This window comes from Mus caroli, unplaced genomic scaffold (genome assembly GCF_978045245.1).
Source record: "Mus caroli unplaced genomic scaffold, Mus_caroli_1 scaffold_1, whole genome shotgun sequence".
Classification (NCBI taxonomy): Eukaryota; Metazoa; Chordata; class Mammalia; order Rodentia; family Muridae; genus Mus; species Mus caroli.
Genome location: NW_028227256.1, coordinates 186,457,539 through 186,477,406, shown reverse-complemented (window position 1 = coordinate 186,477,406; position 19,868 = coordinate 186,457,539). Strand labels below are relative to the sequence as shown.

Sequence of the window (19,868 nt, the reverse complement as noted above, 5' to 3'; positions counted from 1 at the left end):
CTTGTACTTGACTTGCAATGAACCAACAAAAGGAGGTTCCTGGGACTGACTCCAACCAAGATGCTCCCCCCACTTCCCGCCTTGCCCCTCTGACGCCAAGTCGAAAGCACACCACGGGACTCTCTAAGTCAAGCCTTGTAATTGCTTCCAATTTGTCTGTTTTGCTTTTGGCAATTAACAAGCTGAAATGTTATCACAGAAGAGTTCATCTCATTTATAAGACTAGGTTTTCCCGCCACTAAAATATGCAGGCGCTCTGTCCTTCACTACCAGCAGGAGATAAATGGCTGGTTTTCGTTGCTGAAGAATATATAATGGTTAAAAAGTCACTTTTTTCCTCCAGCTCTACATAAATCACGGAACTAGTCAATATTTAATAATGCTTGCCTTGGTCTGGAGTCCCTTGATCACCCCTGTCATGTGTAATAGCTCCCTCTCCGATATCTTTGACATAAAAGCCCAGCTTTACTGAAATGCTAACATGTAGAGGGTCATTACGGATCGACATTTACCTTAATCTGTGACTGCCAACCATGAACCGATAAATTCCAGCAGATTCCACTGGGAGAAATCAGTAAACTTCTCGGTGGAAAGACGTGAAGGAAAATTCTGCCGAGGACAGAATACATTTTCTACAAGGGCTGCTTAGCAAATGGATTCTGACTTTTGAAAGTTCTCTCGCTGCCCAGCTTTGCAACATTTAATACCGTTTTGATGGTTTGAGGGACGGGATGACAACCAGAGATGACAGGACTTAGAAGGCAAGCAGAAATGTTCTCCGCAAAAACAATGCAAGATTAAACAGGAGGGGAACATGGTCCTTGCATTATTCACCCGGCGGCCTCCGTTAGAAAGAGCTGGGCTGTCATGGGTCCGGCCTAAATGTTGCTTCTTTTTTTCAAATCGATCATCGCTCCTTCACCTCATAATCTTCTGAGTGCTTCACAGCAGAATACATCAAAGCCCTGATTGCATAAAAAAGGGACACGCCAATCTTTGAGGGGATCAGCCAAGCCCCTGACTCAGAGTCCATTCAGTGTGCATTGCTTATTGGCTTGCAGACACACTACGGAATTTGAGGAATGGCCTCCTCAAAGCTTTGAAAGGTTCCTTTTCTCTCTCTTTTGCTTCTATACATTTTGGGGATGCAATTAAGTCGTACAAGCAAACATAACACAGACACAAACAAATGATATTCTCTTTTCTTTTTGCTAGAGCTTGTCTATTTGCTACTAGTTTAAAAACAAATATTTAAAACATCTCCTAGAAAATGACCATGCCTTCTTTGGAGAAAGTGATAAAGGTAACAGTTACTGAAAATACAAATAAAATTTTCTAGTAAGACACACCCTGTAGTGCTTCTCTGGTAGGCTGTGCTTATGTGAGTTGTGCTAACAGAACCCAACATACTTAATTGGAGACTTTAATGATATTTTCAAGAAACACCAATGGTCCAGCCCCTCATTTAATTTAATACTTGCATACTATCATATCATCTGCAAATAGTGATACTTTGACTTCTTCCTTTCCAATTTGTATCCCCTTGATCTCCTTTTGTTGTCTAATTGCTCTGGCTAAGACTTCAAGTACTATATTGAATAGGTATGGAGAAAGTGGGCAGCCTTGTCTAGTCCCTGATTTTAGTGGGATTGCTTCACTTGCCACACCCGGATTACCAAGTTAGTGGAGAATTATGAAAATGGCAACCAGAAACAAGTTACCTGGGGTGAAGTACGAAATCAAGGCTGAAGCCTTCTCACAAATAATATTTTAGGCTTGATTTGTGTTCAGGCAAGGAAGGGACACACAGAAACTCTCACTTGCTAGAGATCTAGCTCAACACCCAGAGATGACTGAAACCGTAGATCATGCCAACCCCCAACTGTAGAATGAAATGTCCGTACCTATGGTGATGTTTAATTTCTATGTTAGAAAGTCAGAGGCTGATAAGAAGTAAATAAACCGAGAAATTGTTTCAACATGGTGGAATAGAAACCATATACAGTGTTCCTTTTTTCTTTCTGGAATTTTCTATTTAACATTTCAGCTAGTTGACCACAGGTAGCTTAAATACCAGAAACAAAAGTCCCTTTGTCCTGTGAACCTAACCTGAGTACAGAGGGTAAGAACCGTCTATATTGTATGTTGATACACACCTTGCTGGACCCTGCCCTGGTTGTGGCCCTCACTGCAGCGCTGGGTATCATGCGCATGCGCACAATGAGCATGCCTCTCTAACTCTTCTGCATAGGTTGGATATTTTAGGGGGAAAACAATCCGGAAATAAAAATTAGGCTGAAAGCAAATGTTCAGGTACAGATACATAGTTTTCTGATGTGATTGAAGGTCTAAGAATTGCACACAATTTACCTTGATCTGCATAGAAACTTCCGGTGAAATAGACTGAGTAGATTAAGTGCCCGTTAGGGTGAGCAGGCGCATCCCACCTCACGTGGGCTTCCCGGGATCCCTCAGGTTTGACAAGCACGTTGACCATGCCTTCCGGAGGAGCTTCTAGAGTCCGATTTTCTACCTGTGAGCATACAAAGGATTTACTTTGGTTGCAAATAAAATTTGTGCATGCTGTGGTTTGAGCATATTTCTTCAAAGAATCTTTTTGCCGTGAAGCAAACTGTTTGTGGCAGTAGCATCCTGTCTGCATGCCTTTGTTTGTCAGGGTCTAGACAGAGCTTGTGTGTTTCCTCCTCCTGCTGAGAAAGCTTAGAATTTCAGTTCCTGACCAAGACACTGGATTGTGATTTCTGCAGGATTTCAATTGGTTCACAGTGAGCTTGTGCTCGTGGCTGTGGATAACCATAGACTATTTTCAGAGATGCTTAGAGATGATTTTTAAGTCATTGTAAAAGAAAGAGAGATAAAAATGATGTGTTTTCCTAAATTTCCAATTTCTTGATGGGAGGGATAGACTTTTGTGGAAAAGCCACTAGAACACTCTCCTCTCCTCTTCTCTCCCTCCCTCCCTTCCCTTCCCTTCCCCTTCCCCTTCCCTCACCTCCCTTTCCCTTCCCCCTCTCTTGTCTGAGCTCTGAGCTGTGTTCCTCTTTTGTGTGAAAAGATGGCACCACCAGCTGAAGTTCCCTGAAGAAGTTACATCTATTTTAAAGAGCCTGGATGACTAATTAGGGTCCCTTGTGTTTGTGAAGTGTTGGGATATTGCATATGCAGAGCCAGAATCATCTTGAGTTATCTCTATTTTTTTTTAAATTTTTTTACCCTGAACAGTCTTTTACCACCCATGTCTGAATCTGATTCACACCTCTTGACCATCAATGAAATCTTGGGAATGTACTCAATGAGCAGACAAGTGGCCTTCACCAATCTGAAAGCCAAGTATATCAACAGACAGCATCTGATATCTACAGAAACGTTTCTGGCTTCTCTATAACCTGCCTACCTAGTGTTCCCACCAATGTATTTGATGACAGCATGGATTTACTTATTTGATTTGTTTGTTTACTTACCTTTTGGTTATGTAACTATGAAATGTGATGTAATCATTTATTTGTGTAACCTGCCACTCAGAGCAGCCAGAATCCACACTTCTGGGTCATGCCCATTCACATTTAGTTCAGCATAAGCTGTCTCTGACTCCTCATAGAGTGAGGCTGTATTTTGCATGGACACATCATGATGGCACCAAGAAAAAAATGTACCCTAGTGAATCTCTCTGAGAAACAATCACATCAGAGGCTGACAGGATGTTGATCTGCTTATACAGAAAATGAATTGCTTCAAAAGGAAGGCTCTGAGATAAAGATGAGTCTTAAACTGGACAAGGATCAGCAATGGGTCAATAACTAAGTGTCCAGTAACTAATAGGCCAATAACAACAAAGTGTCCAAAGGAAGATGTAATTGTTGGCAAGAAAGTAGAAACAGGTCCACGGCCATTTTTATTATTTTTTAATCACTGGCTAGTACTTGGTAAACTGAGCACCAGTGGTCTTTCATATGTGGACTTTCAAAGTTTATTGAATATGCAGGTAATTTTCACCTTATTCTTTGTGTGTGCATGTCTCTATCTATATGTGCAGGTGAATGGTGCGCATGTACATGAACTTGTGGGGCTAGAAGGCAACTACAGCTATTGTTATCACTGGTCTAGAACTGATCAACAGACTAGGTTTGCTCGTGGGAACGTGGTAGTCTGTCTTCCAAGAGTTGGGATTGGGTCATCCATGCACACCACCACATCTAGGTTCTGGAGAGTCAGACAGAAGTTCTCATGCCTTTAGAGAAAGCACTTTACCAAGTGACTCTGTTCCTAGCCCTGGCTGTAGTTGTACACTACAAACAAGCCCATTCTCCCCTAACAAGGAGATCAAACACAAGCAAGCTCCTGTGGCAGACAAATGGTCTCTATTATGAAGGTTTGATTTGTTAAGGTGAATACATTTCTCCAATTATGAGGATAAGTGTGAAAAAGACTGAGTGTTCATTTTTAGTAAGTGTGAGATCACAGGTGTTTTGTCATTATCGGAGGAGAGGTCTGGGTTCTTTGGGGCTGTGCTGTCTGCTCATACCTTGCTTCAGTCACAAACAGCTATGCACAAAAAGTGATGAAAAGCTAGATCAGAGAGATTCTCTCCATCCCTTTAACGTTTGTCATAATGCAGCTTCTTTAACTATGTGTACAGTTCCAATCATTGTACAGAAAGGGGCTTAAAAGAGCTTCAAACGAAATGACACTTGAAAAATCAAATAATGATAATTTCAGATAATTATATTATTCATTTCAAATGCCTGGCTAATTCAAGATAAACAGATTTTTAGGTTTCTTTCGGTGTTTGGATAAACATTCTGACTTTTATTCTATAAAAAAAATTGACAACTATACAATTTTTCTCTGACCAGGAAGGATTTTTGATTGTTTCTTTCTTCCTTTTTTCTTCTTCTTAAATATTTATGTTGCCTCAAAATGGAAAAGGTCCTTGGAAGGGTAGAAGTTGCCTCAGTTCTGACCAAAAAGATTTCCTTTGAAATAGATAATAAATTTAAAAACTAATATGCGTAAAAGCACAGAAACATTTCCACATAATTTCCATCCATAATAAAACTCTTATCACACTTGTGAAAGTCTTAGGTAAGCAATATTGATTTACTTTTTCATCATCTTTTAAAGATAAACGCTGTTGGGAAGTCTAAGGACTCATAGAACATGTATGCTTCGGAATGAGCTGAAGCGCTGGGTCAAGAGTAGCTCCCTCTGTGTCCTCCAACAGCTTCAGGAGAATTTTTTTTTGTTGAAAGATTTATTTTGTTGGTTTTATTTATGTGTTGGTATGTGTGTCTGTGTGTGGGCATGTGAGTACAGGAGCCCACAGAGGCCAAAAGGAGATGTTGGTTTCCGTGGAGCTGGGGTCTCAGGAAGTTGTGAGCAGGTTGACTTGGGTGTTAGGAACCACACTCGGGTTCTCTGCAAGAGCTATGGTTGCCCTTAAGCCAGTGGTTCTCAACTCCCTAATGTTGTGACCCTTTGACACAGTTCCTCATGTTGTGGTGACCCCTAATCATATTTTTGTTGTTACTTTATAACTGTAATTCTCCTACTGTTGTATCTTGTACTATAAATATCCAGTGTTTTCTGATGGTTTTTGCTGGGATAGGGTCATTTGACCCTCAGAGGGGTTATGGCCCACAGGTTTAGAACAACTGCTCTTAAGCTCTCAGCCATCTCTTCAGCCTCTGAAGTATTATTTTTTTATATTAGAAATAATTCAAAAGTCAAATATGTTCTTTAAATGGACAATAATGGAGTAGGTCACAGAGGAATTAAACGGGAACAACAACAGTTTTGTCTTAATCACCCCATATACCTCTCTTCAGTCAGGCTGAGGTGACAAAACACATCAAGTCATCAGAGTCTTATTGTATCAAAACAGCAAGAACGTGCAATTGATACACAAATGACTTAGTTTTAAATCCCCTGTTTTACCAATTCCATACCTTTTTCCTCTTATGAACCATTTGCTTATGTGAACAGTGTCCTCCTTCATGCGTGGGCAACAGTGAAGCACGTTCATCTAAGGGCACACTGAACAGTGTCCTCCTGCATGTGTGGGGCTCAACAGTGTCCTGCATGTGTGGGGCTGGACAGTGTCCTCCTGCATGTGTGGGGCTGAACAGTGTCCTGCATGTGTGGGGCTAGACAGTGTCCTCCTGCATGTGTGGGTAACAAGGCTATTAAATTTGTGAAGGATTTAAAAAAAACAAAAAAACAAAAAAACAAAAAAACCCATACAGCATATTTCTGTCTCCAAAATGTCAAAATAATCAATACTGATAGGCTGAGTGCAGGAGAGAAAAGTGCCAAGTGGAGAAGATGATCTTGCGCTCCAAAGTCAGCGTGTAGACTGGACTGGACGGGGACCTGGCAGAGGTGGTTTTACAATCCAATTCCCCTTTCCCTTTCTATCAGGGGCTGTAGTATTTGATTTCCTAAGGTTAATGTTGCCGGCTGTCTGTTCAGTACAGAGATCGATAGCTGTGTCCCTTTATTTAAAGTTTCTAGAGTATGTTGTAGATGAGGTGGGGCACCCAGAACTATAATTTACACTCTACCCTGAGCAAAAGTACAAGTTTGTAAGCTCATAGAATGTATTCCTGTATTCCTTCTTTCTCTTCTTCCTCTTCCTCCTCTGCTTCTTTTTGTCTTCTTCCTCTTTCTTTCTTTCTTTCTCTCTCTCTCTCTCATGCTCTTTCTCTGAATAGAGAAGTGCTGGCCTCCTTCCATCTCTGCTTTTAAGGGCGAGTATCCATCAGAGGGCTCTGATTGTAAATGGTTTACTATAACGACTCAAGCTTAGTCTCTGCGATGTGGGGCTTTAGCTTCTGAGAAAGCAACCAATCTCTGAATGGAAGGTGTGATCCAAAGTAAGGAAGTACAATTGAATTAAAGAGCTGATTCTCATGGTAATATTTATATAATGTAGTATTAAACAAAGACAGAGTGTATTAAAATGGCAGGAAATTAGCAAACATTGACAAAAAAAACCTATAACTAGTATTTCTCTTTTAAAAAAAGGCTAAACTCATTTAATCAAGGAAAATGCATAAAGTGTAATGTATTATTTTCAAACTGAAAATGCTATGCTGGGCTGTGATGGTCTCACACTATTAACTAATGGAAAATGATGCTGGAATGCAAAGGACAATCTTTTCATGCTACTAACCGTCAATGAAAGAGATACACATTATAGACTTCTGAAATGTGCGCATCAAAAGCAGATAGTAATAAAAATTTAAATAGCATTCTTAGAAAGCTACATCAGATTCATGAAATAAAAATACTTTATTCGAAGAGATGAAGTACGTCCCATTTTTTAATTGATTAATCTGCCTGTTGGACAGAAATCTAAGCCTATTGTGGGAATTACAGTTTTCAATGTTCATTTTTTAATCAGGAATATAGTTATTGGGGTATCATTCAGAAGAAAAACATGTACCTTTCATTTATCATCAAAGCAGGCATGATTATGTGTGTGACCATTAAAGCAGTCAACCTGCTGTTTATTCAAGAATATATGCATTCTTCTCCTAGATATACACACAGCCCTGAAATGTATATCGAACTAAAAGTAGCTCTTAAATAAACTTGAATAAGAAGAATGAGTTCCCCTTATGCTTGACAAGCTCCAGTTCCTCCCTTGATGCCCAGTGTCACCCAGCAGCTCATGTCCCAGACTGTAAATCCACACACTCACCAGTGGGCCCAGAGCACAACCCTTTGCTGTGCATGCTTGAACTTGGAAGGTGTGTAAGCTCCCAGGATCAAATCCATAGGCATGGCAGCTGAGTCCTGACGAATTGTGAATCAGAGTGTCATCTAGATATAACTTGTATGTGGTGATCACTCCTGGAAAGACAAAACCCAGCTTCCAGTATGGCCAGAACACAGTAGCAAGTAACTAGGAAAGCCTCCAGTCACTGAACCGCCCACCCAGCTCCTCTGAATGCTGCCTCTTCTCAAAGGATAAGATATGCTTTACTTTAGACACCATGCTGGTAAGGTGCTTAGCGCAGAGAGAGTGAGGGAACCCAATACTCCAGAGGAAAATCTTGCTGGAGGCCATTCATCAAGTGCCATTAATTTCCAGGCCAAAAAGAGGAAGTAGGGATGTTTATGCTTCTATGTGTGTGTGTATTCTAAAAACATCCGTCGTAGATGCTTTGGATATAAAGAGACCTTCTATGCTCCTGGAGTACATGCTACTTGGATCTAGTTGTCAATGTTCTTAGTGGACACACATTCACGTGTTAACCTTTTCCTCACAGCCTGCCTAAAGGTGGGTTAGTATCGGAACGGAGCTGAGGTAAGCTACCCAAGGTCACCCAGCAGGAGAGTACCTAAGTTAGGATTTGTACCTACATCTTTATCTATATTCAATTTGCCCACACATTCTCTCTAACACTGACCAGTCATACACTAAACCCTGCTTGGCTCATCAGACTCAGTCAAAATTGGGTTAGAATAGCCACACACATTTTCACAAAAGTATCAGAACTAGGAGAAACTAGAGTGGCCATCAAAGAGAAAGACTCTATTTACTCAAGTAAAATGTTCTTATGAAAAGGATCATAGAGTCTGCATGATTGGGGCTGCCGAGATGGCTCGGTGGTTAAGAGCACTAAGTCCTCTTCCAGAGGTCCTGAGTTCAAATCCCACCAGTCACTTGGCAGCTCACAACCATCTGTAACGGGATCTGATGCCCTTTTCTAATGTGTCTGAAGACAGATGCCATATACTCATATACGTAAAATAAATAAATCTTGTAAAAGGTCAGCATAATCAGGTTCACTAGAAATATAGACTCTCCAAACTTACTTAACATTGTACCATGGGAAGCAGAAGTATGGCCCTGTTAACTGTTAATCAGAACTGTTATTAAAGTGAGATTAATTTCTAAGTCCCCTCCCTAAATATGGCCTCCAGGAATCACTTTAAGTGTTCCATTATCATACAGCAGTAGTCAGGGGCTCCCTGCCCCCCACAGCTCACAGTACAGCCCCATCACAACTTTTAACGATTCATTCCACTATGGTATTACTGTGCCATCAATGGCCCAGGTTCCCCCAGAAGACTGTAGGATCCCTTAGGAAACCGTAACTCTTCCTTATCTGCTTCTTCCCACAGCCAAGCCCCATGCCTCAAGTGTGGTAGGCACATAACAAACACTGACAGGGCAAACACAGTCACAGGCACCATCATAAAGCAACCAGCATGCAATGCGAATAATAATTTACATACTTTGAAAGAAGAGCTAGGTCCATACCTGAAAAGCCAGCTAGAAAATCATTCTTAAAGAAGAGATCCAAGAACAGACTCTAAAGAGCAAGTCTAGCAAAGTTAAGAGCAGTCAGGAAGGCTGGTTTCCAGAATCCTGAATTTGAGGTTGATGGCCACGTTGGTAAATATCTGTAGTGTGCCCCAACCTTCACCCATTGGGAATAATACCCATAGAGCTTCAATACCAGGGCTTCAATACTCTAAGATCTATTTGTCCCAAGGGGGAATTACTCACCTCTCCACCTGTTCACAGCGGTTTTTCTCCTAATCATTTTATAAGTATCCTCACTGACCTTTGGCGTGACGCACTGATGGCCCAGCCTCGTTATTTTTCTTTTAATTTTGTGTGTGTGCATTACATAATGTCTTGTGTCAAATACTCAGTATCAAAACAGATCAGCAACTCAACAGGTGACCAATTCCTTCTATCAAACAGCTTCCGGTTTTAACGTCTAGCGTGTTTTCTCTTTCATTAGAATTATCTTTTGATCGATACATCCTCTTAGAATCTAAGGTTTTTAAATAAGTTAATATTTTAACACAGTTCCTGCGTTGTCCCATTTTTCCTTCTTGAAGGTAACTTTTAACAGTTGCACTGGAGTCTCCTCAGTGTTCATATCGAGGAGGAAGTCCTTATTTTCCCACCATGCACCACTGGGCTGCATAATTAAGTATGGGAGCTCTGCCTCTACTGGATCCATTCTCCCTTGTGCCTACTGTGCATTCTCTCTGTGCAACACTGATGGCTATGATGATGCTTAAGGAATGAAGGCACACATGGATCCCTCTGTCAAGTGAAACAGGGACTGCGAACAACCCATAACTACATGGGAAGTCACGGGAAGGTGAGTAGGACAGAATTACAGTGATAAGAGCAACAGAAAGAATTACAGTGTGTTTGCAACCATGGGAAGTAACCACTTAATCCCTCAACCCCTCAGGCAATCCCACATGCATTGCACACACCCTTAAAGAGAAACTAAGACCCTGCCTGAGTTCAACAGAAGCAGAAATACTCAGACCAACACGCCCCTTTCCTTAAACAACTGCAGAGAGAGAGAGAGAGAGAGAGTTTCTCTTGCACTAGGAAGCCGTGCACAGTGGCTCACTTACCTGACATGCTGAGAAGTAAGACATTTTATCAAATAGTACACCGTGGATACAAGTGACTGAAATTCCTTAGGCATGAACTTTAAGATCTTGAGCATTTTCAAAGGTTTTAGGAGTAAATTCTAAGCCCTCACCCATTTTATCACAAAGAGTGTACAGGAATCATTTTGGTAAGAGTTAAGGTATGGTTGTAGCCAGTGAGGAATCTGGGGATTGATACCTGGGGGACCACTGGGGGCCTCCCAAGCTTTTGCCCTAAGCATAACTTTCCAGTCCCATCTCATCAATTTTTCAGCTTGTCTTTTGAGTTCTCCATCCACTACAGCGACAGCTCCTCTAGGGCTGGTGCACTGATTTTTTTTTTTTTTTTTGTCTACCTGATTCCAGCAAGTCAACCCCCAGAAATCTATGCCAAGAAACCAGGTAGCTATGACATATGTTGAGAACAGGGTCTCCATAAGGATGGGAATAAGGCAGATGAGCTGCAATAAAACTCAAGTGTTTTGACAGTTAATTCAACTCTGCAGAAATCTTAGTATCCAGGTGTGACATGGAGGGGGTGAGTGTCAGTCTACCTTCAGTGTAAAATTGATCCTGTATATTCAACGCACGCACGCGCGCACACACACACACACACACACACACACACACACACACACACACACACGTTACCCTGTGTTCTAAAGGCAAACCAGACCTGACAGTGCATGCAGGAGAGGCTAGAAGATGTTTGTAGCACAGTGCACACTGTAAGTTAGGTTTCTCTATAAGTCATTTAAATCCCTCCTGACATCTTCCCTATTTTCTCTACCAACTGAATCCATTTCAAATTTCTCTTCACCCATGGCCACCTGGGCTATTTTAACATCATCTTAGAATACCTCAGGATAATGGCCACTTAGGTGTCTTCATGTGTCATGAGTTATTCTATATGCTACAGCCAGAGAGGGAGAGGTTACAAATGGCTATCTGGCCATTCCTTACACAATTAGCGATCCATCATGCCTGCCTCAAGTAACAGAAATAAGTCACTGTCCCTTCTCAGATTAGGGACTTGGACTATGTAAGCCAGTCTTGGGGAGGGTCAGGCTTATGATATTTGTATGTCTAAATATTCTGCTTTGTGGTCCAATTCTTACCAACCAAGCACCAGGATTCAAAATTAGGGCCAAGTAGGACGCTGTTGTGTTTTAGAGATTGCTTCATTTAAACCTGACTCCCACTCACAGAGACTGAGGCAAGTTTAGGGATTTACTCTCATCCAGGCTGCGGCAGGCAACCCTCTGCCATGCTCTGAATTATGGGTTTAAATACAGGTTCCTGGTAAATTAATAGACAATAAGAAATATAATTTGGAAAGACCATTATTTTGGGGGAATGTTCTCAGTTATTAAATATTTTTATTATCATTGTATCAGTTATACATGTTTTCATTATGACTTTTTCACATACTTTTATAATAAATTTTGATCCTGTTTCTCTCTTTTTGTCCACCTTCCAATTCACCTAATTCTTCTACTTTTACATCTGCTTTTTTAAAAAAGATTTATTTATTTTATGTATATGAGTACACACTTTAGTTGTACAGATGGTTGTGAGCTTTCATGTGATTGTTGGGAATTGAACTTAGGACCTCTGCTTGCTCTGGCCAACCCCACTCTCTCCAGCCAAAGATTTATTTATTAGTATAAGTTCACTGTAGCTGTCTTCAAATGCACCAGAAGAGGGTATCAGATCTCATTATGGGTGGTTGTGAGCCACCATGTGGTTGCTGGGATTTGAACTCAGTACCTTTGGAAGAGCAGTCGGTGCTCTTACCCACTGAACCATCTCACCAGCCCTACATCTGCTTTCTTAATGACTAAGCTTCACATAGATTGCTTACAGAAGGACAGAAAGGGTTTCTTACCAGAACATTCCTGTCTGTATCGAGTTATATAGGCAAATTTTATAACTATTTTTAGTAGCAGTCTTTTTGATAGAAATAACATTAGTAAAGTAAGAGCCATTATAAACCTAAATTTAAAGGCATAGTATATGAAGCAATAAACTAAAAAAAAAATCTATTAACACAGTGATTTAAATTTCATTGATCTCTGGTTTCCAAACTGAGTGTGAGGTACTCCTATGATGCATTAGACATTGCAAACTCTAGCTAAAGATATGTTTTCCTCCTTCTTTAACTAGAATGCTGGCTATGCATGAATGGTTTTGGAGAAATCTGAAGACTAGTTCTTAAAACAGCAAGTAGTTAAAAAAAAAAAACAACAAAACCAATAAACCAACCAACATAGCCACCTAGAGATCCCACCAGGCTCCACTGGGTACTTGCCAACCCTTGATTGCAGCACTGGCAGCACTGGTGAAACTTGGTGAGCCACAGAACAAAGAGACATGCATCTTGGAAAGAGATTTTTCAAGTGGGAATTTTAGGAGCAAGGGTAAGATAGGTTGGATGTGTGAGTAACCTAAATGCATCCTACATATGTATGATTGCCAAAGAACAAATTTAATTAAGTAAAAAACTACTTGAAGCAATACATAGAACTGGTGGCCTATTCTGTGGCAGGCATTGGGCACCATGAGGTGTGTGTGGATTACGTCCTCTATCCTGACAACTCTTAGGTATCAGAACTGCTCTCAATACTGCTAGGAAGACAAGCGACGGACATGCAACTCATGAGCATACAGGCAGGTGTAGACCAGGCAAGCTTACTCCACTGTTGACAATGCCTCTGCTTAATCTCTAAGTTTGTAGTAATTTCCTACACCTGAACACGCTTTTATGATTCCAAATCTGATCAAAACATCTCATTGAAAATATGAACATTTATTGAATGCTCATGTGTTAGTATTTTTGTTATTTTGAAGGACAGAAAGAATAAGAATAAGAAATAGAACCCATTCTTATATAAGTAAGAAGAGAATTAAAGGCAGGTATGATTGAATAATGGGTGAATCAAGATTAATGTAAAACTGCTAAGTGTAGCAAAAGATCTAGACAACAAACTAATGGCCCAGGTAAGCAGTAGGAGCAGTAGCCATAGGTGAGGATTTCAATGTGGCTGAGTCTCCTTAGAGTAGAGGCTCCAAAAGGGCTGCATTGGATTCATTTGTCTATTGGTACTGTCTTCTCACTCCCATTGTCAAATGGTAGTCTTAAATACTCATCCAGAGGGAATTTGGAGCCTCAAATGTCCCAGGAGAATCACTGACACTTTTCTGAACTTGTACTGACTTGGGCAAGATCAAGGGACATGACAAATAACCCAAAATCACATATAAGATCAGTGGGAGGTGAGGGAAAGGAAGGTATATGGACAACAAATGTTAAAGCTATTTTTTTCTCCTGGGTATGGAGTAACCAGTTGGAACTAAAACCAGAATAAGATAACAACACATTTCAGGAGAACTTGTGATTTTTCCTAGGAGAAAGACAGCTTTAACTACTTTTAGGTTACATAATCATAACTCAAGTTAAGAAGAGAAGTCTGCCAACATCTCAGAAAGCTCTTTGTTCATGATCCCAGCTCTCCTTTCTTCTCTGGTGGTATCCATGCCAAAGAGTTTTTGTATGTGCATCTAGATCCTTCCTCCCTCAATTAAGCTCAGAAAGAACAAAAAGATGGGATACTGAATTAATTCTTATGTTTAAAACCCTGCAGGATTTTGTATTGTTTTGTGTAATGCTCTTGCTGGTCAGTAGCTGTGGATGGAATGTCTCCCATATGGCAGGCATCAATCTGCATGCAGGGAACTGAGATGCAGCACAATAGTCCTGATTGCTGCCTTCACAACCTTGATAATACAACCAAGAAGACAGGTGAGGTCTGGTGAGTGTATAAAGAGTCTCTTGAAGGAACTCCCTGTGGAAAATACAGTGGTGACAGGTGAGGAGGCAGGAACTAAGCCAGTCTGGGCTGGGTGGAGAAATGGCACTCTTCTGAGAAAATGATCTCATAGGCACAACACACACTGGAAACGATTTCATCAAGAGGGAGAGCATCATGGGCCATTATTATAAGTAGCAGAGGTTTCACAATAAGAAGCAAAAAGCTTTCCCTGGGATGTCAGCAAGTTGCTTAAAATGCAAGTGTCACAGAACAATGCAAAGATCTACCTCTAGAACCATTCCAGTGTGGCTCCTTTTAAGATGAAGATCTACCAAAACAGAGTTTACTAGAGTGGAATTGTAAACTTGTATTCTTTGGTTACTGTTCCCAGAATGAGAGAAAGCTGCTAAAATGTATTTCTGCAACTGCCCTTGTTGCGTCCCACAAATATTGTAAAGGTCGATGAAATGAAATTTTCAACAGCAGGCAACTCAGTCAGTGGACAGTTGAGGTTATTTCAACTAAGAGATCGTTTACAGAGATGAGAGTGGAGGCCAAAGGAGGGAGAAAGTGGTTGTGAGCCCTCCCTTCTAGTAATGGCCAAGACTCCCAGCAGACCAACCGAACCATGGGCAACAGACATACTTCCATCTATGAGTGGGGAAAGGATTATACCAGGTTTTAGAACTTGAAGGATGATCTGGCATTATAAGAAAGGTTATTGGACATAGCTTGGCATTTTGTGGAGGAACACAGCCCTGGAGTTCAGAGCCCAGCAGGAAGGTGCCAGGGCAGTGACCTGAGACTCAGGTCCCTTTACTTCCTTCTTTTGTTACCGTCACATGGGTAAGATGATGGTGTGGTGGAGGGCAAGTGTGTGGATATGCCAGTATCCCACTTCACAGAGAGAATAGCACATCTGAGATAAATTCTAGTAGCACAGTATCTTAGAGCTAAAAGGCATCTTGGCTACATGTTGGTCCCCACACATTTGGACTCAATAGGATACGCAGCATCCTAGGTCGTGGACTCTGTATATCCATTTTCCCTACTGCCTTGAAGACATGGAGGAGGGCAAAGAAGGGTGTGGACACTTAAAACCAAAAGACTAGGGGCACTCCCCTATCACTTCCATAAAATTCTCTGTGCCTTTCCTTGTTTAATCTTTTTGGGTACTAATCAGTAAGATAGCTACACAAAACTATGATTGTTTCTCTCTCTCTCTCTCTCTCTCTCTCTCTCTCTCTCTCTCTCTCTCTCTCTCTCTGTGTGCATTCATACACACAGAAAGAGAAAGAGATAGAAAAATAGGGAATAGGGAGAGAGGAAGGATGAGAGCAAAGGAGAGAGAGAGAGAGAGAGGAGAGAGAGAGAGAGAGAGAGAGAGAGAGAGAGAGAGAGAGAGAGAGAGAGAGAGTCAGTTATTTAATCCGGCTCCACAGACTGCTCTTCATTGAAAACTTGCAAAATGAGTCCTTAATTTTCATTGGCTGGCTAATGTAATGCACTTTGGAGTTTGTCATCTGTCTCCACAATGATAGAATTTTTAAGGTGTTTAATTTAGCAGGCAAGCTGAATCATAATTGCCGGTAAAGCATACCCACTGGGGTATAGATCTTCCTGCCTCTTCATCATGCCATGTCAAGTTGTATTTCCTAAGGTGCTCAATGGGTTGTCATATGTAAGCAAGGAAATTCAATACAACACAATGTAAATTTAATACAAGGTATCTCTATTTACACTGAAGAATTATGTTTACTGTAGAAATTAAACAACAATGTGTCCGTGTGCCATAAAAATAACACACGCAGTGAATATCGATGCTCCAAACCTTTTTTTTTTTTTTTTGTCAGTGAGGTTTGGCAATAAGAATATCAACTGCATGCTGCCCCCAAGGTTTAGATACTTATTGAGTGTGGCAGATACCTCCCTATGTGCATACTTGATCCTTCAATTAAAAAGGAAGAGAGAGAGAGAGAGAGAGAGAGAGAGAGAGAGAGAGAGAGAGAAGCTCCCACACTGTAGAAGATGCCTTATTACTGTTATGCTTGCCTAAAAATGGCATCGACAGAGTCTAAAAAAGGCTGTGCTTGGGAAATTCTACCTGACAAATTGATGGGAGGTGTTTCATAAAAGTTAACCAAGGTTTGTTCCAAACTGTCAAGCAGTTTCCCTAAGTGGCTCACTGAATTCTGGGATCCATTGCACCTGTTAAAACTGAGCACTAGAAGGAAGGAAAATACAATTATATTTGGTTATGGAAAATAGCTATTTCTGAATGAAACGTTAAGAAAATACACAGTTATTTCCTTAATCCCAGAAAAAAAATCACAACAGACACGTAAGCATTTGAATTTTGCCCATAGGAGATTAAGAGTGAGTGAGTAAAACTTTTGCTGTTATTTTCATAGGTCTGGTTGGAACTTTATGCTGAGGATACGTCTGCAAAAGCTAGAGGTAGACGGAGGGAAAAATCATGAGTTTCTTCTATTCACAGAAAAAAATTTTTTCATACCTCATTCATTAATTAGCTGTCTCGACTTTGAGTAATCAAATTGTTTAATTCTTATTAATCCAATTTTCTACATCTGTACATGGGGATATTGTAAATTTCATGGGCTAATTTTTGGAATTAAAATACTATCATACTCAGCTTTAACTGTCAACTTGACATAGTCTTGAGTCACTGGAGAAGAGGGTCTTAAGTGAGGGTTGACCCTGATTGGAGTGTCCCATGGGCATCTCTTATGAGCTCTTATTTTGACTGTTAAATGGTGTATAAGGGAGCAGCCCATTGTGAGCGATACCATTCCCTAGGTAGGTAGTCTTGAGTTATATATGGAGGCTTCATAAGCATGGACCCAAGTAAAGGTTCCTTCATAGCTTCTGCTTCATGATCCTGCCCATCTTCATGCTACTCTGTGTACGTCTTTAGTAACAGGTTGTTAAATTCTTACAGGAGTACAACTATTTTGACATGCGTTTTGGCTAGTTTTAATTGTCAACTTAATCTTGGTTGGTTGTGAAAACAAACTCATTGAGGAATTGTGTAGATGGCATTGCCTGTGGGAAGTCTCTTAATTGGGTTCATTGATGTGGGAAGATCCAACCAAGAATATGGGTGATGTGATTTCGTGGACTAAGCCCTGGATTGAATAAAAAATATAGAGAAAGCTGTACTCTGCTTTTGACTGTGCATATAACTGGACACATCGAGTTCATTTTGACGTTCCTGCAAGAGAAATCAGAGGATACAATGGAGTCAAGAGTGATCATGGGTAAAAGCCAAGGTTTGGGGCTAGTAAAAGTGGGTAGTGTCCCTGGGTGGCATGTGACATAAAAGAGACAGGGGACAGGATGAAAAGCCAATGAGGACATGCTGGGTTTCAGATGGGACAGAAAGCAGTGAAGGTGGCAATTGGAACCTGGGATGGCTCATTTGCATTGTCAGTGTGATGGGCTCTGGAGTTGCCTATATGGGGAGTCTCTGGGCTGTGAGGACTTACATAGATCAGTGTAGCCTCTGGGCATGCCTGGGAGAGAAGATCAAGATTGTATTAATTGACATGGGACAAATCCCCCTAATTGTGGGTGTCATTCTTCCACGGGCTGGAGTCTCAGACTAGATCCAAAGAGAAAGGAGCTGAGTGTGGCTGTTCACCTCCAGCTGCCTCAAGCTCCCACTGCCATGACCATCTAGTACCATGAAAAACGAGTCCCTGGAACTGTGCTCAAAATGAAGCCTTCTCTCCGCAAGCTGCTCTCCTGAGATTTGTGTCTCAGCAAGCACACAGTAACTAATGCAGTGCCCCAAGGAGGAATGTCATCAGGGTAAGTTTATTAACATTTCCCAGCATCCTCTCTGACACTTGTCTAAACCCCTGGGGTGGAGCCTGAGAATCAAATTCTTAAATTAGTATTGCCAACAAGGTTCCAGTAGTCAAGTTTGAGAAATAACACTCAGCATCATTTGAAAATGTCTCTTTGCTACAGTGAGATGGGGCCTGCAAGGGCAGTTATCACAAGTTACAAGTGCATAAACCAAGTTTGGACCCTAACAAGAGGCATACCACTTATTCAGACTTCCTACTGGGATGACTCATGTATTTGGTCACCTGTGGCAGTGCTGGACAGATAATTAAATATCATTAAGTTCAGGTCAAATGATGTAGGTGTCATGAGGAAGGCATTGGAAGATCATGTGGTCAAGATAAGAGGGGATGCTAAACTCAAGGAAGGACATTGTGGCTAACCTATAAGGTCTTCTAGAAGAGCAGGAGTGATCTTTACCACTGAGAAATCTCTACAACCCCTTTAATCATCGCCCCACTATAAAAGTATAGAAAGTTCTAATGAGATTAAACACATTATGCTATCATAAATGTGTTATCCAAATATTCCTTGTTTCTTGCTCACTGGATATATTTAACAAATGCTTTGCACATGAACAGAATATAAAGTGAAGACCCTCAAAAATGAGAAAAGGGCAGGCAAGCCAGGAGGAGCACAGGGCAGGAGAAGACTGAGTGACAACTACCAGGCTGGAAGACGGCCCTGTTCGCTGCAAACCAGGTTGCAGGTTAGCAGCCATCCAATCAGAACAAACCAGTAACATTTCACTGACACTTACGGACTAGACAGATTTCTTTGTGGAGTCAGAAGTGTGACAAGGATTTTGGCTGCTTAATATAATATTCTATAGATATCATTTATTTTTATTAAGAAAGTTGAAACCATACAAGAGTAGCTTCAATGGCAGAGAGAATCATTCCTTCTAATTACCATAATTCTTTCCATTACCTCATATATAGCTATTTCACTGGCTAAAAGTTTAATTAAGAGGAAATAGTGTAATTAATTCATAGTAAACATGAGTCAATCTGGTAAAACTACAAGGTTTTTGTCCTGCTTTATCCTTTCTGGCTATGCTTGCAGAAGCCACTTCTGTTTTCAGCACTGCGTTATTTAACGACAGTTCCTACAATAGTAATATGTTTTGATTTTTGTCACAAAGAGAGACATGGTTTGACCGACTGTTCGTTCTGCCAGAGCTAAACATGTTTAACAAATTCCATGTTTAACAAATCTTAGCAATATCTCCAATAACTGTTATAAATAGATCAGTGTCCGAGAGAGAAACCCTATTAAATGTCTTTACGGTGAGGATTTGTTTTTGCGGTGTTTAACTGGACCGCTCTTAACTCTCTAAACAGCACAAGGACACATACATCACATACGAACACGGTGCACCTTAAGTTAAGTAGAAGTATATGCATGTTTAATGCATACATTGTCTAAATCTCCATGTTGAAATATTTATAAATGGCATTCTAAGGAATATGAGTTCTGAGTGGCCTCTTTTCAGATAAATTTATTAACTCAGAAGCATTTGAAACACCCTGTGTCCACGGCCTCCCCACCTCTCTACTTCTCCAAGGAAGAACTCATGGCCGCTGAAAAGGGAAAGTCACTAAAGACAATGTCACTCTCAAAGCTACATTCTCCCAGAGTCTGCATTTGTCCCTGTCCTCTCTCCTAGCGCTCACTAAACAGTGGCGTGCAGTACACAAGAGCCATCAAGAGGGAGCACTTTTGAGCCACCAAAATTGCATGTTAGCC

At 40.9% G+C, this 19,868-nt stretch overlaps 1 protein-coding gene across 1 annotated transcript in view; it reads right to left on the bottom strand.

Annotated features, from left to right (window-relative positions):
- The window catches only part of Ush2a (usherin), a 680,823-nt gene that overhangs the window by 302,253 nt on the left and 358,702 nt on the right, over positions 1-19,868 (bottom strand). Inside the window, exons 35-36 of the mRNA XM_085835345.1 lie at positions 7,724-7,875; positions 2,371-2,533 (exon numbers count right to left, since the gene is read on the bottom strand). Of these exons, the coding sequence (XP_085691471.1) occupies positions 2,371-2,533; positions 7,724-7,875 (315 nt within the window). The remainder of the gene's footprint in view (positions 1-2,370; positions 2,534-7,723; positions 7,876-19,868) is intronic.